At 39.7% G+C, this 22,930-nt stretch overlaps 2 protein-coding genes across 2 annotated transcripts in view; one reads left to right on the top strand and one right to left on the bottom strand.

Annotated features, from left to right (window-relative positions):
• Window positions 1-662: 662 nt before the first annotated feature.
• Window positions 663-5,616, top strand: LOC115628354 (protein scarlet). The gene is made up of 7 exons (XM_030524429.1): window positions 663-1,062; window positions 2,311-2,360; window positions 2,488-2,624; window positions 2,690-3,655; window positions 4,696-4,937; window positions 4,995-5,095; window positions 5,159-5,616. The coding sequence occupies exons 1-7, from the start codon at window positions 728-730 to the stop codon at window positions 5,332-5,334; spliced, it is 2,007 nt and encodes a 668-aa protein (XP_030380289.1). The 5' UTR covers window positions 663-727; the 3' UTR covers window positions 5,335-5,616.
• Window positions 5,617-8,258: 2,642 nt separating this feature from the next.
• LOC115628351 (adenylate cyclase type 6) overlaps window positions 8,259-22,930 on the bottom strand; it is a 28,288-nt gene continuing 13,616 nt past the window's right edge. Inside the window, exons 9-24 of the mRNA XM_030524424.1 lie at window positions 22,440-22,584; window positions 22,285-22,379; window positions 20,344-20,503; window positions 20,186-20,283; window positions 19,924-20,014; window positions 19,705-19,818; window positions 17,447-17,602; window positions 17,218-17,378; window positions 15,750-15,883; window positions 14,207-14,316; window positions 12,429-12,598; window positions 12,146-12,327; window positions 11,941-12,065; window positions 9,485-10,223; window positions 9,135-9,400; window positions 8,259-9,086 (exon numbers count right to left, since the gene is read on the bottom strand). Coding sequence (XP_030380284.1) covers window positions 8,844-9,086; window positions 9,135-9,400; window positions 9,485-10,223; window positions 11,941-12,065; window positions 12,146-12,327; window positions 12,429-12,598; window positions 14,207-14,316; window positions 15,750-15,883; window positions 17,218-17,378; window positions 17,447-17,602; window positions 19,705-19,818; window positions 19,924-20,014; window positions 20,186-20,283; window positions 20,344-20,503; window positions 22,285-22,379; window positions 22,440-22,584 — 2,989 coding nt within the window. The 3' untranslated portion in view covers window positions 8,259-8,843. The remainder of the gene's footprint in view (window positions 9,087-9,134; window positions 9,401-9,484; window positions 10,224-11,940; window positions 12,066-12,145; window positions 12,328-12,428; window positions 12,599-14,206; window positions 14,317-15,749; window positions 15,884-17,217; window positions 17,379-17,446; window positions 17,603-19,704; window positions 19,819-19,923; window positions 20,015-20,185; window positions 20,284-20,343; window positions 20,504-22,284; window positions 22,380-22,439; window positions 22,585-22,930) is intronic.

Genomic DNA, 22,930 nt, shown 5'->3' on the forward strand with positions numbered 1-22,930 from the left:
TATTGACACTAATATTGTTATATTATTGTGGCTGTGTGAGTGTTCTAATCAAGAGTTATTCAAGATCGCTCAACTTCTGTTATTGCAGCATTTTTTAATTGCAGCCTGAAAGTAGGCAATATTATTTTTTCTTTTCGTTTTGCTTCTCAGTTGGACAGATTGCCATTCTTGTTGTTGTTTTTGTTGTAATTAACACATATGCTCGTTCGCATTACCTTGTGCGCCTTACCTTGTTCACAAACTAGCTCTCCAGCTTTCCCGCTATACCGCTTTCCCACTTTCCTGTTGCTGCGATTTCCCGTTGCCGCTTTTGCCTTTTCATTATTATTGTCTGCGGCTTAGAGGGCTTCCCTTTGGCCAGGCAGGCAGCGGTTTGTAATACGAGAAACAGCTTAGACTGTTGATTCTGCGAATAGCAGAGACTAAACGCCGGAGCCCTCACTGCCTCCCGCTTTCCATTTGTTTGCCATTGCTGCCTGGCAGACTGTCGGCAATTGGTAAAAGATCAAGTGCTGCCTCCCCAAAGAGTGCGGCTAACTTACGAGTATTTGCATAGCTCAGTGAGTCGTCGCAACGACGTCGGCGTCAGTCAGAAAAGTCAGTTAGTTGGTGCTTTAGTTGCCGTTAAACTGTCGTACATGTCGGTTTGCCACTAAACAGTCGCGCATACTACTCCCCCAACAAAAAAGAACAAGATAAAACGCAACTTGTTCAGACAGTAGATAATATGTCAGATAGCAGGCTCATCGATGTGGATCCACAGGACCAGCTAGAGCTGCAGATTTTGGACCCGAGCCAAGACAGTCCACCCCAGGGAAGTGGGAGTGTCAGCCTGGGCAGCACACCGCCCCAACGGCTGTCAAAGCGCAACAGTTCTGAGCGCAGTCTACCCCTCCGCAGCTACAGTAAATGGGCGCCCACGGAGCAAGGCGCGACACTTGTCTGGCGCGACTTGTGTGTCTACACAAATGTGGGTGGATCCGGCAAAAACATGAAGCGGATCATTAATAACTCTACTGGCGCCATCCAGCCAGGCACGCTGATGGCGCTCATGGGTGCTAGGTGAGTAGACAGAATTCGAAAGACAGTTACATTCAAAGTCGAATAAATGCTCCCAATATAAATAGTGACACCTAATTATGTTTGGAAAAAAAAGTAAACAAAAAGTTAAACAATTGTGAATGGATGTAAGTGAGATGCTCGAGTGAATCACCAGCTCTGACTGCTAGATCGGTAATCGATATGATCGACCACAGCCTGTGTTTCTCAAAGCATATCAGGTTACGTATGTGTTGATTGACTTCGCCTTGAGGGCTGTGCCAAAGAATTTAATGTAATGCGATTCGCGGAATGTAAATAAGTGTCAAATGTTATGTAAGATATGCTGAGAATGCCGAGTGATTGCATATGCTTTCATTAATACCGCAGATGTGCAAATGGATTAACTTTATCGTTTAAACAAATGCACGTACTCTTGTTTACATTCAGACCACACAACATATTGGAATTTGGTTTGGTCAAGCAGGGCGTGTAAAGGCTTAACATAATGCCAAATCTTAGGCTGTCTTACCTAAAAACTAAAACATCGTATGGCGTACAGAATTAAAAGTAGGGGCTACCTGATACTTATACTTTTTAAGCGTTTCCGACTTTCTGTACAATTAGAAAAATAGGCGTGGTTACCATCTTAGACATACCTACGGGATGTATTGCAGCAGCATTATGGATATACGTAGAGTGATTGCAATAAAGATACAACGCAGTTTTCCATTATTCCAAGATACTTAAATTGTATTTGCGAGGCACTAATTTAATTAGAATATCTTAAGGATGTGATGACTGTGATTGTTCTTCGTTCATCAGAGTCCCGTGGACATTTCTTTTCTTCTTCTAAGAAGTATTCGTCATGTAACAGTCGGAATCATCTCTGAAATACTATAAAATTTGATGCTGTGAAATGTATAGTAATGTTTCAAAGATAGTTTTAAGTGTTGACTCGATGTCTTAGCGACCCACTCATCTGGAAAGTTACTTACCTCTGCCACGCTACACTAAGCACGTTGTCTGCATCGTAGTAGACATATAATGATAGCTATATTTTAAGAGCAATCGTAAACCCAAAGATAGTAAAGTGGCACAGAAATTCGGTGGTTGATACACTTTTTTTCCAACCGCACGATTCACTTACCCTTTTTTAATCTCTGAAAAGTGAATTGTCACATAAAGTTGTTCTAGATATTTAATTAAGCAGATACCTTAGATATGATCCTGCATGTGCCTAAACATTTGCTCACTGCTTCTCATTTTCAGTGGCTCGGGAAAGACGACTCTAATGTCAACACTGGCCTATCGGCAGCCAGGTAGATAAAGTTGCAATATAAAACAGCCTTGATAAGATAAGCCAGAATACGATTGTTTATCTCTTTGTCTATGAAATCTGAACTGAACCTGCATCCAACACTTCACACAATGTTGCGTCCGATGCAGCCGGCACTGTGGTTCAAGGTGATATACTGATAAACGGCCGACGCATTGGACCGTTCATGCACCGCATCAGTGGATATGTGTATCAAGACGATCTCTTCATGGGCACGCTCACAGTGCTGGAGCACTTAAATTTCATGGTAAGGCGTCATACCCACATCATTACACAGGAGAACATTCCATTGAATGCCGCTAATCCCGCCAGGCCCAACTGCGCTTGGACCGGAGGGTGTCGCCGCAGGAGCGCAAGCTGATCATTAGCGAGTTGCTGGAGCGCACAGGCCTCCTGTCGGCGGCCCATACGCGGATTGGCAGCGGGGACGACAAGAAGGTGCTTTCGGGGGGCGAGCGCAAGCGTCTGGCGTTTGCGGTCGAGCTGCTCAACAATCCGGTAATTCTTTTTTGCGACGAGCCCACCACCGGCTTGGACTCGTTCAGCGCCCAGCAGCTCGTACAGACGCTCTACGAGCTGGCCCAGAAGGGCACAACCATACTGTGTACCATACACCAGCCCTCAAGTCAACTGTTCGATAACTTCAATAATGTGATGTTACTGGCCGATGGTCGTGTGGCCTTCACTGGCTCGCCACAAAACGCGCTCACCTTCTTTGCTCAGCACGGTTACTACTGCCCGGATACTTACAATCCGGCAGATTTCCTAATTGGCGTGCTGGCCACGGACCCGGGATTCGAGCAAGCCTCGCAGCGTTCTGCGCAGCATATGTGTGATCAGTTTGCCGTCAGTTCGGCGGCCAAGCAGCGCGACATGCTCGTCAATCTGGAAATTCATATGGCTCAGACTGGAAACTTTCCCTTCGACAAGGAGGTGGAGCTATTCAGAGGAGCCGCCTGGTTCAGGCAATTTCGCGTCGTCTGGATGCGCGCCACATTAACACTACTGCGGGATCCGTCCATTCAGTTGGTCCGTCTGATTCAGAAAATGGTCCTGACCCTGGTTATAGGCGCCTGTTTTGCGGGCACTATAGATACCACCCAGCTAGGCGTACAAGCGGTGCAGGGCGCCCTCTTTATCATGATATCTGAGAACACCTACCAGCCCATGTACTCGGTCATGAATGTCTTCCCACAGGGCTTTCCGCTCTTTTGGCGGGAGACGCGATCTGGCCTATACACCACAGCGCAATATTATGTTGGCACCGTGCTTGCTATGGTAAGTCGTCTACAAATAATACTTATCTTTATGTCAGGAAGAATACTTAAAAATAGATATAAGCAAATACATTTTATAGAAAACATCTCTATACTAAAGGGCAGGTTGCAGGCAGTACTACTCAAAAGAAATATATGCATCATAGAAAACCTCTTGAAGAGGTAAAAAATCAATCGTCATACCACATGTAAAGGTTTCGGGGTACAGACCATTTAGTAGAGTAAAGTATTAATCGAATAAATGATTAGCCTAACGTTAAAAGTAATTTAATTTAGGAGATCCACCGACTTCCTTTTTTTAAGAAAAATATTTAGATAGAATACTCATACGAAAACGGGCATAAGAGTACTTCACTTGCATGCTTCAGAATTTCCTCATTACTATATATACAACACAAGCTCCATAAACCAAATGCACACGCAGTCTATATAGAATTATCAACTTTTGTTTTAAATTTCATAAAAATCGGCCAATTCTAAGAATTCACTCCAATACTACGCCCACAAACTGCATCATCAAGTTCACTCTTCTTCTTCTTCTTCTTTTGCTATGGGCGCATTTAACTCAGTGCCGGAAATGTGTCTGGGTACAGGGTATTTCACTGTCGGGCTGCAATTCAATACACTGTAATTGTTTCATCGGTATTTCCTTCAGAGAGTTCTCTAAAAATAAACGAAGACCGCTTAGGGATTACATGTAATACATTCTGGAAATCTTGAAGGGGAGATCCTTTAGTTCAGTTTCAATTTTCAGGAACTATCTGCTCAGTTTTTATTCTATACAGTGTTTCCTTCTTTGGCAGCGCTTTTTAAAATTAAACGCACAAGTTATATTATTAAGGAATTGCTGTGAAATCGTCCATAAAAACAGTAACTCGATATCAAAATGGAATATCCTCACAACAAATTATGTTCAAGAACGAAACTGAAAAACACTCTAGTCAATCTACGTTTTAGGACTGTTTCTATGCACAATTAATACAAGTAATTTGCATTTAAGCAGCTGGAAAGTAATTTTTAGAGTAATTTCTTAATTTTCAGCTGCCGGGCATGTTAATCGATCCGCTGCTGTTTGTAAGCGTTTGCTATTGGATATGCGGGCTGCGTCCCGATTTGTATGCCTTCGGTATCACAGCAATATTTGTGGTGCTGACACTGAATGTGGCAACTGCTTGTGGCTGCTTCTTCTCGACTGCCTTCAATTCGGTACCGCTGGCCATGGCCTATCTGGTGCCGGTTGATTACATAATCATGATTACCTCGGGCATATTTATCAAAATTAGGTGAGAATCAGTGCCTCGCTTTATCAATTAAATGATATATCCCTTTAAATAATACAGCACCTTGCCAGTGGCCTTTTATTGGACGCAGTTTCTCTCCTGGATGCTGTACGCCAACGAGGCCATGACCATTGTGCAATGGTCCGGCGTGCAAAATATCAGTGAGTAGCCGCTTAGGTAGTCAAATCGAAAATCATTCCCTAATCATACTCGTTGTTGTGCAGCCTGCTTCGAGGAGAGCGAGGACCTGCCCTGCTTCCACACTGGCCAGGATGTGCTGGACAAATACAGCTTCGATGAGTCGCATCTCTATCGCAACATGCTGGCCTGTCTGGGCCTCTACTTTGGCTTCCACCTGCTCGGCTACTATTGCCTGTGGCGGCGGGCGCGAAAAATTTAAAATTAAACATCAACAATGTTTGTCTCTGTTAATATAAATTAATGTCGCGCTGTTGTTGTGAAGCAATGCAACACTTTCTAGCAAACATACCTACCAACATAAAGTACACACAAATGTAAATAGTTATGAAATGCTTCGACACTTGCCAAACTTATTTGTAAGTTTTATTAACACATTTTTTGCAGTTTGCACATTAAACATTTACAACATTTCGCGACAATTTGTTTCGATTTTGGATGATATATATATTTTTTTTTTAATATCGTACACGTACATATACATATCAGCGTTTATTTTAACTCAACAGCAAGCTACTTAACGTCAGTTTAACTCGTATTTGAAAATTTAAATTAGTTGCCTTGCCACTCAATTGCCAAAAAGCACAAACACTTGTAAGTGGTGTGTGTACTAAGAGGAATGTTGCAGCTCCGCAGCAGATGCTGCAACTAGTCGTTGCAAAGTAAAAAATTCCAAAGTTTTGCATAGTTTGAGGCATTTTCTCAACAATTCTGCTGCCAAGCACAGCCGCTGTACTTGTATGTGTTTGTGCATGTGTATGTGTGTAGGTAGCTAAATGATAGGTAGTACGTATATATATGTATGTAGTCAGCTAAGGTCAGAGCGAGTGAACAGTTAAAACTTCAAGTTAAAACTAGGTAACAAAAATGTATAAAATAATTCATAATTTATACTTTCTTTCATAGAAATCACAGCGAGAATTTTGTTCCGGTATATATTTGTATGATATTTAATAATTATTTACCGCCTTTATTTTATTTTTTAATATTTATATATTTTTTCTTTTTTTAGTGTTTTTTTCTTTCAGCAACATTGAGACACACAACATACACGTAAAACATTGTACATCTATCAACATTTATGATTAGCTAACTGGTATTATATTCGTATATTGTATGATCTGTTGTAAGAGTAATTTGTGTATATACTATACATTTATATTTGCGTTTAATATTTGCTTAACATTTAAAAATAGTGTGTTCCGCTTAAGCTTCTTGTGGATACAGTTAAATAAAAGTACAGCCTTAAATTGACAGAGTTGGTTACTTAAGTGTATTTATTCGTAAAAGGTTTATTGAAAACACTGATAGCCAAGACTTCATGAAGTGAAGATTCCATTAGGCAATCCCCAGAGTAACAGTGCTCCAGAAAGAAATGATCGAATGGTCAGTTTATATGCATGCTTTCACTTGATTTCCACTTCAATATTTCGGTTAATACTCGACTGACAATCAATCAATCAATTAATTTCTTCACAAGGTTGGAAATGCAATTTTACTTTTTCTTTTGAAGTTGCAAATCGAGAAATTTAAGGCATTTCTCTGCATATGACATGGCATCTAGCTATCAAATATCGTTCCTTTAAAAAGGTCGGGGCAGAGTCGACTTATCGTACAAATTCATTAAACTTTAATTCAAATTTATCGGCTGCTTTTTACGTTTAAAGCAATCCAGACTGAACTAGGTTCCTTGCAGTACTCAATAGTTAATAACTTTAAGTGTCACATCTATGTAACACTCATGAAGTCTCTCATTATTTATTTATGGGCCGCTATTTTCTATTTAGTTTATGTTGATGATGAAGTTTGTTTCGCTTGCCAGAATATACAAAATTTTCGTCGACTATTGCTGTATGTTGAAAGAGTAGATAATCTTCTAACATCTCCAGTACTGCTTCAATTTTGCTTAGAGAAGTGAAATTTATATACGGATGAAAATTTGAATTTTTTGATACTGGCCTGTTCCTTGTGACAGTAAGCAAGAGTGGATTCCATTTCACCACCATGTGTTTCCAAAGCAACTATTTGTTATTTTGGGTGAAAACTGAATTAATTAAAAGCGTCATACTTTGTAATGACGGCCTGTAATTACGCTTTCTAAGAAGTTAAAACAATTGGGCATCGTATTGCTATATGCTTTACTGCAATGGGACAAATTCTTTTATTTAGTGGATTTAAAATATTACAAGTGTATGTATTCGATTGCAAGAGTGGAAGACAAACAGAATCGATAACAAAAGCTAACACTAACAAATTCACATCTATCAGTGCTTTCATAAACATAGCATCGTCATAAAAATAGGTAAATACATATATATCTTTTTTAATATATGTATCCTTGTTGTTTTATTTAAATTCGTTTGCACACTAGCTTCATTCATTTGCGACCGATAGTTAGGAACCTTTCCTTCCTCCTCCAGATCCCGATTAGCTTATGATCTACGGACTAGCTATCAATAATTAAACCGACTAGTTCTACATGCTTTGGTACCCAGTTCGTGCATTTAGCTTCGTACTATATTGTGATATGAACGTTTTAGTTGGAGATCAATGTAAATACATCTTATACTCGTATAGTTACCCTGTTTCTGTACAAAGTGAAACCCCAAAAACTAAGCCCCACCGTCTTGGTGGTAAAACATTGATATTTCAAATAACGACAACAACACCTATTGCTAAGCGAGAGATCATACAGAAAAATAATAATGAAGTTAATTGAAAATTGTGAATTTCATAATTGTCTTCTGGCACTTGACTAAAAACTGAACCATTAACTTTTGTACTTTTTATTCATTGCTGAACTGTTTTGCATTTGAGTTCAGTTTTTAGTATACTTGTACTTGTAGTGCCATGAAGCTCTATGAGTTTTTAAGTTTTTGATTTTTTGGGTATGTTTAACTTCAATATCTCTGAATATTCTGTTAATATATTTTTCAATCACTATATATGAGATATAGTATACTGCCGCTCAACTGAATAGTTTTATTTCGACTGTAATTTATATTAAATGAAGGACCATCAAGTGTTTAAAAATCAAGGCAGTATAAGTGTATTGTAATTAATTTTCTTCATTCTGATGATTTTATAAGTCTATTATAGCTAGCATTATTGGAAATATTTAGGTGCATCATTCTAAAGAATGGATTCGGAAGTGGATCAAATGCTTTTACTTGTATACGGTACGGATGTTCCGAATATTTGCAGTTGAAAATTCAAATAATTTATCGGAGGGTAAAATTGATCCCAAAGCTATAGTCAATTCAACTCAAGACCTTTAACAATATTTTAGATTAATAGAAATAAGTAGAAGCTAAATTAGTACCCAATGAGGTTTTCAATTGCACCGAAGCACTTAGGCTACTATATATGTTTTAAACACTTGATGCTTCGTATTTCTAAGTATTCCTATTCTGAATTAATTCTTGTTTCTCCACTATTTCAATTAATTTGATTCTGAAAAGAAGATCATGAGCTTGAAGCTAGAAAGCAGAAAAGTAGTCGTGATAAGCGAGGTAAGACTGTACATACATCTATCAAATCCCACTCCCACTTGAGCCCCACATAACAGCTCTACTAAGAATCCTGCATCGACCTTGTGCCTTAAATGCGGCTGCATATTTTACATATTTACACGATTTATATTTCCAAGCCTAACCCCCTGGCGTACCCTCTCGTACCACCATCTCCCATCTTCCTTGCCTGCCAATGCAATTATGTGCTGACATCCTGCAAAACGTAAGCGGCAGCACCACCAGCAGTGCCCGGACTGCTGCCACCTCCGGCTCCACTTCCACTGCCACCACCATCGCCCCCGCTGCTGCTTATCAGAATCATGCTGCGACTGTTAGGCAGAACAAACACCTCGGTGGTCAGGCCGATTGGACTCATCGATTGCGAGGTCTTGATGGGACTGCGGTTCGGTTCGAGCGTCGCTGTGCGCGGCTGCCAGTCGTGCTCGACGCTGCTGCCGGCACTGGCATTGGAACGACGCACTGCATCCGCTTGGCTGCTTTCTGCTCGTTCCAGTAGACTGGTGGGCCCATCCTGCGTTTCGAGGGTGCCCGGTGCCGTTTGGGTGGAACTGTTGCTCTCGTCTGATAATAGACGGGTCGTTGTTGTTGCTGTCGATATGCAGCTGACCATCATCGTTGTCACCGACTTGCGTTTTCTTTGTAGCTGCTGCTGCTGCTGTTGTTGTTGTTGCTGTGGCGTCGACGCCAGTGCTTCCGTTACATTGAAGCTGACGATTGTGTCGCGTTTCCGCAGCGCTGTGCTTGTCGTTGTTGTTGTTGTGGTCGTTGGTGGTAGGGGTAGGGGTAGGGGTAAGGGTAGTGGTAGTGGTGGCAACTCACCTGTCGTGGTGCTGCGTAGATTCTGCTGCTGTTTGTTGCTCAAATCGGACAAACTAATGTTGTTTTTCAGTAGAATTTCTAAATTTTCAATCGAGTCCTTGAGAGTGCATTTCTCATCGCGTGTGATTTCATCCTTAAGCTCTGCGACCAGCGTTCGAGGAGGAGGTGGGGCAACGGGCGAGTTGGTGACCATCGAAACAGATTTGTTCTGGCCACACTCGGAGCAATTGTCAGCCATATTGCTGGCATTGGCGCTTTTGAGCAGCGCTGGCAAGGCGCCAATTGTCACTACACTGGAGCTGTTCGAGAGACTGGGCGTAATGGCCGTCGAGCTGCTAACATTGGTGCCGAAAGAGGAGGAGATGTTGTGCTGTCGACAGAGCGATTTGCGACGCTGTGCCGTCAAGCTCTGCATATTCGAGTTGAGATCAATGTCGGGTGAAGGCAACTCGTCGGCATCATCCTGGGCATCCTCCTTGGCATTCGTCTCTGCCGCTGCTGTTGCCGCTGTTTCTGCCATTGAATCGCTCTGTAAATTTGAAGCTGGCTGAGCATTGATTGTCAAGGTCTTGGGCGGTTCCACAGCGACCTCCGCTTTTGTGGCCACATCGCTGCCACCCGCCAGCTTGCCCTTGAGAAAGTAGGTGATCATGGAGCCCTTGCCCTTTACATTGACACTGCCACGACAAGTCAACTCGTAGCCGCGACTCTCCAGTATCTGCTGCGTCTCTTGGGTAACCTTTGAACCGCGGCATTGCGAAAAGAAGAAGAAATTTTGCAAAATGGTAACATAAATTTCAGGCGACAAGTTCAATGGCAATGCCCTCACTTCCTATTTACTTTTATTTATTTACACAAACCCAAACACACACACGCACACGCACAGCTACAAATGCAAAAGACACACGCACATAAACACATCTGTCTACAAGCATTGGACTCCATTTTTCATGATAGCGCCAGTTCCAACAACAACTGGCAACTGGCAACTGGGTAGCCTCCTCCCCATCACATGCTGAAGCGACCCGCTTAATAATTTATTTCTGTTTCGTTTGGTTTTTATCGATGGCAAACGGCAAATAAAATCAAATGCACGTTTTTATCTGTGCTGGCTGCCCTCGTCTCTTTATTTGTATTTGTATTCGTATTCCTATCTGTGTTTCTGTAAGTAGCAGGAGTGTGCTTGTGTGTGTGTGTGTACGTGGGCGTGTGTGGGTTTATGCCATGAAAGATGCATGACACGCGGCGTATACGCATTGGGCTCTTGGCCGCTTGGCTGCTTGGTTGCTTGGCCGATTCGCCTGTTGCTGCCCGTGCGACTCCCAAAGTTTTGTTGACACTAAAAGTTTACCCCCCACTGTCCATTGGCCAACATCAGCCACAATTGATTAGAAGCTCCCCCAGGGTGGTCTGTTCTGAAGATGCGTTTAGACAGAGTTTGTGCAATATTTGACAAACTTGGCCAAAATGTGCTGGTGTTTTCCCCGGTATGTAATCCCAGAAGTAAGTAAAAAGAATGTTTACTAAATTACAGAATGTTTAATAAAACTCCATTCTCCAATACATGCGCCAATTAAATTATTTTTTTAGTTAATTATAAGGCGTTTTCTTCCAACTTTGATTTGCCTTTACTCGTATGTTATAATTAAGTAAATTATCAATTAAAAAAAAAAAAAACTGCTTGAACACAAGTTTAACAGACAAAGAACTGATAAGAAGTTATTAATTGATTTCGCATGTATTGAACTAATGCACTTTAAAGCAAATCAGTTGAAGTAATTATCCTTTTTAATCGCTCTCTTTAGTTGACATTTTAGAGACCATCAAGCTTTTAGTATTCATATTCCCTTCATTAAATACATAAACTTATTTTTTTCAATTTGCAAATTTGTTTTGATAAACTCCTCAAAATATTGTCCCGAATATTATAATTATTACGCCTTAGAATATTCGTAGTCTCATATATTTTTCAGCGTCAACAACAACTTAAATAATTTATTAATTCAATTCGAACCACTAGCCGTAAACTTTTTTTATCAACTTTAATCGTCAAGGTTACAAAATGAGTTTATGAAATTAATTTCATGGTCCAAACACAATTTAAGAATCCACCCTGCTAGCAAAAGAGGAAAACTTTCGGTTTTGTTTGAAAGTAACTTTCAGAACAAAGATTTTTGTGCAGAATTTCATCGCTTTTTGATTTTAGTCGAATGGAAAATTTCAAAGCGCACATCAGTGAAAGCAATTGTGAAATTGGAATACCAGCTCAGCACTTTGTTTGCTAACCGGATAAGTGAACAAGAAGCAAATAGCATTTCACTTAAGTGCGCCCAATTGCATTGAATCGAAATCCGTCAACTAAACACGACTATTAATTATCGATTGCGCATGCAGTTAATTAAAATCACAAAATAATGTCGGCAATTGATTTATTGACCATGTTTGGCCACACTCACCTGAATGTGATCCACCAGACCTGTAGAGTCCATGCGCGAGGCCACATTTACCGCATTGCCCCAGATATCGTATTGCGGCTTGCAGGCCCCGATTACTCCCGCCACGACCGGACCAATATTGATGCCTGCATGGGTTGATTGGATGAGAATATATATACTACTTAGTATACCCACAAACGAAGCAAGTCAATCAAACTCTTCATACCTATGCGCATTCGGAAATTGTTGAAGGAATGCATATTAACCTCCTCGATTTTGTCAAACAACTGCAGCGCGTAGTCCGCCATAGCCGTGACGTGACTAAAGTTAACCTGGTCGCAGGTATTGGCCGTCAGCCCCGAGGCGGCCATGTAGGTGGCCCCCGTACTCTTGATTTTCTCGATGTAGCTGCAAGCAATGAGAAATACGGATGTATATATTGATTCTCAGTTTCAGGCTGCGGCCGTAAAGGAGTAACTGTTGCTGCACTCCAGACAAAATAATCTTACCGAAAACGCTCCTCACTCAGTAATTCATCGAAATCGGCAATAATCTCGTTGAGCAAGCGTAAACATTCAACACCCTCGTTGTTGCCCTCCAGCTCTACATAGAACTCGGAGAAGTTTGGTATTGAAGCAAAGAGGATGCACACACTGTCGCATTGTTCGTGGTACAGATCCTGTAATGGGAAACCAATTGTAGACGAAATCAAATATTTGGCCAACCATGGCCCTGCTCTGCACTCTGGCCAGTTTGCAATTGTGGGTGGATGATGGTAAGTGGCTATGTGTGGATGTTTGTGGATGAAGGGGTATTATGTGCTCAGCTAATGAGTATGAAATGAGCTTAACTTACGTATCCATAAACATTGACCTGGCTTCACAACTACCTCTTAAGTACCACTGTCTGTAAAGCTATTGAATCTGTGTTGGATTTGTAAGTAATGATTTCTAATTTTCTGCAAGAGCACTGACTTGAGCTGTATTATTTAATTACCTAAGAGATTCTGTTTTTAAGCCGTTGTCGACTTTTTTCTGAGAAAGAAATACACAAACACATCACACTATTTCTATCCATGTCCAAAAATAGCATTACATATCTGCATTCTCTGTATTGAAAATGTTATTTTAGTTCTTTATTTAGACAAAAAAGTTGTCAATGACCTTCTAGGTAAGAAGCTTGCACAAACCAATTGGTACTATCATTCAAAATATTAACGACTCGTGCTCATTGAAAGAGTTTCATTTGCCATACCATTCAGACCAACTTTCTCTGAACAAGAAAGCTAATGTGCACCTTATTGAGAGATGATAAATGCTCAGGAGGACGGATAGCGTTCTTTTTACACATATAGACAACAATAACTATTGTCCAAGTCGTTGTAGAAATTACAAATATTTAAATAAGTATTTGAATTAGTTCCGAACCCTTAATAAAAAGCAATTCACATGCAAATCCACAAATTATTTCGAAAAGGAATAGAATTTATGATTACATTTAACTCCATTAGTAGAAAAGTATTGCTGTTTTAAGTGTTTACGCTTTTGTTGGACCTTATAGCAAGAAAAAACCTTATTGTTCAAGTTTTTGTGCGGTTTATAGGCCAAAATATTTTTTATTGTAGCCAATTAGTAACAAAAAAGCTTCAAATTAAACCTGTCCTGATTATTCAACATCTGGATTCAAACTAACTCAGTTTGTCTTTAAGAGGAACATACCGTGTAGCTAACGTGAATCTAAAATTTAAAGCTAAAAAGAAACAGCTCTCAAATTGTGAGCAATCGATTTTCAGGCCATGTTTAAGTTGGCAAAGGTGACTGAAGTGAAAATAAAATGGAATTTATACAAAAGTGGAATGCCCGCGTTTCCGTTCCCAAAAGTCCTCAAATGTTGCAAATGGCTGAAATAATTTGCTTAATGAATTTCTCACTTTCCAGCAAAGAACTAAAAGCAATCCAACTCAACAGTATTTTTTACCTACGATCTGAGTTGCTGGCTTGGCCAGCTGCCCAGATTTGTTGACCGGAAATAGTGCAAGCGTTTCAATGCCAGAATCGGCATCAAAATAAAATGCATGCACCTCCTGCTCGTGCTCAAGGAAGTGTTGCAGGCCGCAGTGGCATTTCAACTGACGGTGGCAGGAAACTGACATACTTGCAACTCAAGCTGGATTTTAATAGCCATGCTGAAAATTCATCTGCATTCAAGTGAACCTACATATACGATATGTTGAGGCATACATATGCACATTATGGCTATGAATTTGAATATGGGTGCGAATACTTACGTCAATGTGCTTCTCTCGACTGAGGAAATGCTCGGCAACATGCACGGGCAAAATGTTTTCGAGCAGTTTACGATTATAAGCCTGTAGATGCTCCATATCCTCCTTTTCCTCTGAAAAACGTATATGAATAGCGTAAAATTGCAGTATCAGTTATCGTTTAATGAACCGTAGAAAAAGAAAAAAAACAAGATAGAAACACTTGATAGAAACACTTGATGCTGCAGTTTGTTAGCGTAGTACTAGTCTAAAATTGTTTCGATGGAAATTCTAAACAAAAATTGAGAACTACAATTTACTAATAAATTATTAATTATTCAATTAAGTAATTAATTAAAGTTTATTTTCTGTAGCTTTGGAATTGTGGACAAAATTAAGGGAGGTGGAAAGGACAATTCAAAAAAAAAAATAATAATAATAATTGAAAATTCGCGTTGTTTAGGGATTAGAAGACTCTATATAGTATACTAAGTCTTTATGCTTTTATGGGTTTGGAGATGCTTCCTTCCACCTGTTACAAACCTAATATAGCCTTTAAAGCCTTCGGGTATAGGGTATAAGAAAACAAAAAAAAAAACATCCACTGCATGAACAACAGTAACAAGAGTTGCACGTGTGTATGTGGCTGAGCTACCAATGCTATTCCATTAGTAAAAGCTGTTATTAGATGATTCTACATTTGATAGAAATATAATGCCTTTCAATGAACCGTAGCCTTATCTTATATCTCGGATAAAACAGGAAAGGAATTTGCTAACAGTTTGCCATTAAAAAATATATAAAATACCATAAGTGGCAAAAGTAACTAAAAAATATGGATAGTGAGCGCCTGGGCTTGTTGGTCGAAACAATTCTTAGTTATCTCCCGCTTAAATTTTCTTTTAATTATGCATTCTTTTTTCAGTTATATAATTAGGTCATGTAGGTCAACTTAAAGAAACACAAAATGCGTAACTATAACATTTAATTACTAGAATTTATCATTTTAGTAATAAATTAAATCAGTTACAAAGTTAGTCAGTATAATTAGAGGACCATTTACTCCTCCGTTTCTTTATGGCACCTCAAGGCCTTATTGACATTTTAGTTTTCATTTGGTATTCAAAAAGATAAGTTAAGAATTTGTTGTAGTATCAATACTCAGTCTGGTTACTAACCCATATCAACAAATCCTATTAAAATAAAGTTATGAGCATAGAGATAACTAACATCTCCAAAAGTACTTTATGATATTGTGATGCCTTCACCTCCATAAATAAATGTTCTCTTCTTAAATGCTCACTGACGTCACAATTTTAAAATGTTTAAAAGCACTAGACATCGCTAGGTGGCTAGGAGGAACTGTCAGGCAGTTTTGTGGGCTAAAGTTGCATGCAAAGCTGCGCTGTTAGCCCCCGCCTTCGGCAGTTACTCCTGGCCAGGACCTCTAATTCATTAGAAAACAGCGTCAGTCAGTCACTGGTCAAAGGAAAACTTTGAGCAGCATGGCATGCTAATTAGTTTGAGAAGTTGTGGGCTTTCGCACATTTGAGTGTTAGTTACTCACCCGTTGCCTGCAGTTTCCAAATAAAGTCCAAACGATATGTCGCCTCAGTCTGATGGCTGTGAAAAATCAAAGCCAGCATAAATGCAAAGAGGAAGATTGAATCAATTATGTAGCGCAGCAAGGCTTCCTCATTACTAATGCTGCATCCCGAGCGCCCAAGTGCCAGTAACCAACGGCAGCGCCGGCATTGTTGGCAATGACGAAGTTATTCCAGTCCATTAACAAGTTATACAGGCGCAAGGACACGCGACAATGCGACACGAGATGCCGAGTGTTGAGCCACCAGGAGTCACATCAGCGGCACCCGAAGTGGCAGAGGAGCAGAGGTAAAAGGGGTACATAGATAGCAAAAAAGAGTGTAGCATTGAGTGAGTAGTTGTAATTATGCAGTCGTAGTTTCACACTTATCGAAATATGTATTCAGACAACTGATAATCCACACCTTGTAAGATTTTAGTCGAATTTTGTAAAAAACGAACCCTCTATTTTTTATTAAATATGTTTATGCTTCTGTTAGAAACATTTAATTGTTGAAAGATACTGCATCTGTTTGTAAAAAGTAAGTCAGTTCTCTTTAGGGAAATATGAAAATAAATGGCTTCACTATGAGATAAGGAAGTACAGTGTGGTTTAGTTTAGTTCTATTATAAGTATTTGTTATTGCCTTAAAAAATTGTAACATAACAATGAAGAAACCGAACTTTTTTGGTAAAATTTGAAAACATCATTGAAAATGTAAGCCAGCAACTTACTTATTTTGCTGATTTCAATTAAAAGTGAAACCGATATTAACAATTTTACTACAAGTAGAACCGAGTGTTCGGAAAATTTTGGGATTTCCTCACTTCCCTTTTCTAATGAAAAACACACAAATCGATAGCGAATAAATTAAGTTAAAACCTGTTTTAGCCAATATGAAACTTGAAAAAATCTCCGTATCACTGAACGACTGCCATATTTATAAAGTAATTAAATACTTCAGGGCTTATTTACGTTTTAGTTTTAAAATCTAGAGTGTTTCTTTACATTAACAAATTATAAATTGTTTTAAAAATTTTGAAGGATGTTTTGTCTTGTCTTTGGTGTGCAGATACATTTTTGCGTCCCTGTGTGCTTTTGTGGCAGTCGCAGTAGTCTAGTAGGTAGAGCCATTTCGCAGCCTGATAAATGAAGTTGGACAGACCCGCTGCTTGCTAAAATAGCGCAGCTGACTTGGCGAGTGCTAAATACAATTTTAATGCAGTTTGTGGCTGCAGCAAATGCATTTGAGCAGCAGGAGGTCCTGTCTCCACCAGGGTGGCAGAGGGTCAGCCACTTGGCGCAGAACAAATTGCATTACGAGTACAGCATAATGCGTTTTCATTTCTCGTACGCGACCTGCCTGGCAAATGCCGCTGGCTCGGGAGAATCTAAAGCAGGAGGCAGAATGGGGGTAGGGGCAGGGGTAGATGTAGATGTAGATACTTACGCCAATTCATAACTGATTTCCTTGCTGTGTGCATACAAGTAGAGGGAGCAGGCCAGGTAGGAGGCGGCGGCAAAGAGCAGCAGCATTAGCTTTAGTAAAATGCGCAAAACTTGGTATGTGGCACAGGTCATCATCGAGAGCAGCGTGAGCAGTAAAAAGGTCTGTAATGGATGGTTGGGGATTGGAGTAAATGGGCTACCCCTCCTCTCACTCTTAGTCTAAGACTTACGTTACAAGCTAAGTAGAAATCACAGGAGGCAGCACTTGTTTCTATAGCTTCAATTACGCTGTCGCTTATATTTGTTGTGCTGTTTGTTTTCGCAAGCGAGTTCATCATATCGTAGTTGGTCTGTAGTATCTTCAGTTGACGCCAAGACTCCTGAAACTATGTATTTAAAATGTGTCAGTGGATGAGTACAAGTGGGTGAGAACGCTAATTAGTTGTTCGCTTATCACAACACCATTGGCTGTGACTTTTGTGATTACTTTACGAACTGTGGGCCGAGCTTTAACGACGCTTTAAAGCAACCATTTGCTGCCCATAAAAACTGTCCAGCCAAATGAATAGAAATGGCCCGCCAGAAATGCTTAAAGTGCCATTAAACGCCCATACAAAAGTTGGCCACCAAATGTCAGAAGCTGCATAACATCCTCAGCACTGCGGTAAGCTCTGTGATGCCATGAACTCGGAAACTGGCAGTCGCGCACCGACAGCCAGACAGGTAGACAGGCAGACTCAGGTGTATAGGTATCTCATAAATGGACGGCTTCATACACAGACCATACACATATGTATGAAGCGAAGTGCGTTTAAACACTGCTTTGTTATACACTTTTCAAAAGAGGGTATTATGCATAAGCCCAGGACCAGGACATACGAAATAGCATCGATATGCAGCAGATATTTTGAATCCTTGTTTTTTCACTGATTTTAATATGTTCTAGAGATAAGGGACCTATCACCTATTTTTGCATATTATCAATGCCTCGTTTTACACGGGTTTTCTGGATCCCATCTACCGTGTAAAAACAAAATGAGGTGTATTTGTTTAGCTCCCACCATTTCTAAATCGGAAACGCATTACGAATATATTTCCGGTATATTAATAATGTGACTATAATGAGATAAACAAATCAATTTCTATAGTTTTCTTCTTTAAAATATTTTCTTTCCACACTTGTCTTATTTGGATGCTAATTATATGGGGCCTGCTCTCACATATACAGACATTTTTAATCGCTACTCCTCTAAGAGTTGTAGATCAATTTGAACTTTATATAGCTCTTATAGAATTTTTGTTTTTAAAAATAATGGAAAGAAATCAAATATTGAAAACTCTGAAAGAGTTGTGTCGCATATGGGCGACAAAATACCTTTTGAAATGACATTTCAAAGACAAGTAAAACACTTGAAACAATACATTATCTTGTTGGCTAATCTGAGAGCACAATTCCCATTTCGAGTATCGATAACCTTGTTGAAACTGGCAGCGGCTGGATAGTGTAACAGTTTTCCAAGTAGAGTACAGAATCATCGCCTCTGTTCCTCTCGTGTATTCTCATAGCCCGCCATGGTTATCAGCCAATGCCGAACTTTAATGGAAAAACTTTTGTTTTGATGCGCTCAGCAGCAGAAAAAACAGCCACTAACAAGAGCTACATAACAAAAACAACAACAATAGCAAGAACCACAGTCGGGACAAGCAACCAGCTCGCGCCCCCATTTTATTTTGGCAATTTTTGTTTGCTTTTTAAATTTTATTTTCATTCTTATTCTCATGTTGACTGCCGCTGCCCCCCTTCACAGGCTATTGCCTACACAGTCCACCCACTTCCGTCCTGCCTCATCAGATGAAATATACTTGTATGTATGTACGTGCGTACACACATACATAAAACATTTGTCGCTTCATTCCCATCAAAAGCGCGGTAAATTATGATGTTAAGTGTCTCAGACCTTTTACGTGTATGTCGAAGATTTGTGCGCTCGCATATTTTTTTTGATGTTGCGCATACGCCGCGTATGCTAATTTTGCAGAAATTTGCAAAGAAAATAAAAGAAATGCAAACTTTTACACGCAAAATTTATATGAGAAATATTTTTACATTTGTGATATTTTATGCTTGATGCTATATGCATGATATAATATTTCTAAATTTGGGAACAAGCGGGCAGGGCATCCACCAAGGACACATCAAAGAGCAGCCAATCAAATTAGTCGTACCAGTTGACTGTTGACTGTCCGTGCACTGTCTCAGCAATGTAGATTCTACAAGTAATCACCTAATGCACGCATTTGCCCAGAATTTGGTCTAAGTTTAACCGCTGCTTAATATTTTATAGAAAGGCCAAGCGGATTGGGTCACGGATATTTAAAGGAGCCCAGTTTTGTGCAAAGCGCCGTGAAATTGAAAGGTAAAATTAAGAAAGCTTAATCTCAGACCCAGATCTCTAGCGACACCCCTTTTCCCTCCACTGGTACTTACCATGACGAAGAGCGTGGTCAGAGCAATCAGAGCTACCGTGGCGAAGGCAAAAAATTGCGAGAGCCTTCGATTGCTATGAATATGTAATGAAAACCTTTTGATGCCCATTGGTAGCTAAATGGAATATGTAAATAAATGCAATAAAATATGAAACACCTATACGTTAAAAACAAAGGGAATGATTCGATTTATAAATCCAACCTGTAGCCCGATGCATACCTTCAAATTGATTTCGTGACATGCCACCAAAAATACCAGCAGCAGCATCAAGAGCAGGGCTCCCAGGGACAGCGCCAGTGCCGATGGAGTGCTGCAACAAAAGAGGGGATAGGGATCAAGTTAGGTGGGGAAAGTTTCAATGAAAAAACAGCACACAGCGTTCTCTTTTTAACATGTGCGATGCGTTCAAAGGACGTTTATTTGCATTCGCATTCATATACGTGTATGTACATGGCTCTGATCTGATTCTTTGTTGACTTACCTCTGGAAAACAGTTAGGCGCATGACGCTGGTGCCCAGTAGCACCAAAAGACTACAGTAGAAATACACGCAGAGCATTCGATCTGGTTCGCTGGCATACTGCAATGAAAGTGCAAAAGCATTAGTATTTATTGGTCATACGAACACGACCGGTCGCACTTTATTCTCCAACGCATTGTCCTTAAAACAAAGCAACAGCGATTGACAATGCTCGGCCCGCAAGTGGTCGATACTGCGAGCGTCTATGGCACGCATAAGATATTCATTGACCTCGTCCTCTGGATCCTTGGTACTCTCCGCACTGTCACCAAAGCCAAATCTGCAGGAGAAATGGTGCAAGAAAATTAAGATGAGAAAAATATACCATTGAGCTAACTATTAAACTAACTAAATAGAATTTAGTTTCGACGGCAATTAAAAATAATTAAATCTGTTGTGAGAAGCTGCATTTAAACTTTCAACTAAATATCAGTCAAAGTTTTACTTTGCTTCATAATATTGGTATCTTTTTTGTAGTTGAATTCATAGAGAGTTTTTACATATTTATCTTTTTGCCATTCATGTGTGTTTTGCCTTTAATAATTAATATACAATTTTGAATCGAGCATGTGTCGAAGGTTATAGTAATAAGGTATTTCTGATTAAAATGTAAATATTGTAGTGGTTAATTTAAGTGTCTGCCTTTTTTCGGTAAATGAAAACAAGAGAGAACGCTACAGTCGAGCAAGCCCGACAGTGTAATACCCTGTACCCAGGTAAACTTCCGTCACTGAGTTATATGCGCCCATAGCAGCAACAAAAAGAGGAAGAAGAAGAGCGAACTTGTTGCTGCAGTTTGTGGGGGTTGTACTGGCGAGAATTTGTTTCGCTAATAACTTTTCTTAGAATTGACCGAATTGAATAAAATTTTGAACAACAGTAGACAATTATATATAAATTATGTGTGCAAAGTTTGGTTTAGGTAGCATTTGAAATGTGGACGCTATTGACGAAATTCTGTAGCGGGGGAAGGGGGGGAAAATTAAAAAAAAAAAATAAACTCGTCCTTACTCGGACCTAGGAGAATCTGGATGCCAACTTTGGTTATTCTAGCTTTTATAGTTTCTGAGATCCTTGCGTTCATCCAGACGGACGGACAGACGGACGGACAGACGGACAGACGGACGGACATGTCTAGATCGACTCGTCTCGTCATGCTGATCAAGAATATATATACTTTATGGGGTCGGAGATGCTTCCTTCTGTATGTTACATACTTTGCACAAACCTAATATACCCTGTTTACCCTACGGGTACAGGGTATAAAAACAAACAATTTTTCCTTTGAAAATAATGAAGTGTGTAATCAATAACATAATGTATAATTTATAGTTATAAATAATAAATTATAATTCAAAGAAAATGTTGAATTGGATTTACGAAATGGAATAAAGGAATGCAATAATAACACATTAATGAAATGTATACCGACCGCTGTTTTATTAAATAATTCAATAAATTAACGAAATTATCAGTAAAGTAAATTGCGCTTCTAAAACCAATGTTTAATATTAGTCTTTAATCATATCAGGAACATAACTGGCATATATTTATTTCCACAAATAAGTTATAATTTGTAACTTTATAAGTATGAATATAGTTTTCAAGTTAAGAACATGTAAACTTCGATTGTTGCTGAATGGAAATTAGTATACTTTAAAAATAATATAATTAGTGCTGAAGTCCCATATTTTCTCTTTCTGTTCTAATCTACATATTATTCTATGGAGCCTTTAAAAACAAACTTGTCTCTTCACTGTTAAACATTCGTGTGTCTTTTTCAATTTCTTGATTAAACGATTGAGTGATGAAAAGGCACATTTAACGCATTCATAAAAGAAATGCTATTTTTGTGAAATGAAGAGAATTTCAGGCTAATTTTTACTTTTAGGATAAGTTTGAAGTCGCATTCAAAACTTCTTCGTAAAAGTGCAAGGACAATCTTAAATATATTTCAATATCTTTATGTCATGTACGGCGTTCTTGAAAACTTCCTAAGATAGGATGTATTTTCTTTACCGTAGTTCGGAGTTTGTAAAATCAATTTTAACATTAACTTACTTCGATGTGTGTTTCTGCGCAGTGCCATGGCCCATCATGCGCAGCTCCTTTGAGATGTTACCATTAACCTGCAGACGATTGCGCGACTTTTTGTGCTGAAAGTGGTTGATAAATGAATAAGACGTGCTCAAAGCTTTCCACTGCTTACCACCTACCGGTCTGTAGATATCGCCCGGCACTATGAGATACGTCTCAATCTGATGATCCTTCAGATAGGAGTTGCGTTCGGCACCCTTGCCTGCCTCTACCTCGTAATCGCCGTCGAGACATTTGAGCGTCTCCTTGGTGATGTGCACTCGCCTGCAATGAGCGCAAAAATTGAATAAGGCTTTGTCAGTCAGCCATCCAGCGACACATGGCGTATGCGTAATATGTGCGTTAATGCAGCAGCTCGTGCATTTTCAATCCAATTGATTGGCAGCAACTAAACAGACGTTGTCAGGAGAAGCTTCCCACAGTACAGACGAGGGGCATGTCTTCTTCCCTTTAAGGACTTCATATTATTTCTCTTTCCCCATTTTTATTTGCTGCGGCTTGCAACTTATGCGCCACACATACACCAACAAACACATCAGTGCGGTGGCAAACACAGCTCGTTGGCTGCCACATGCAGCTAACCGCAGCTTGCATTACATGTCGTTACATG

Source organism: Scaptodrosophila lebanonensis, unplaced genomic scaffold (genome assembly GCF_003285725.1).
Source record: "Scaptodrosophila lebanonensis strain 11010-0011.00,11010-0021.00 unplaced genomic scaffold, SlebRS2 tig00000113-arrow-arrow-pilon, whole genome shotgun sequence".
Lineage (NCBI taxonomy): Eukaryota > Metazoa > Arthropoda > Insecta > Diptera > Drosophilidae > Scaptodrosophila > Scaptodrosophila lebanonensis.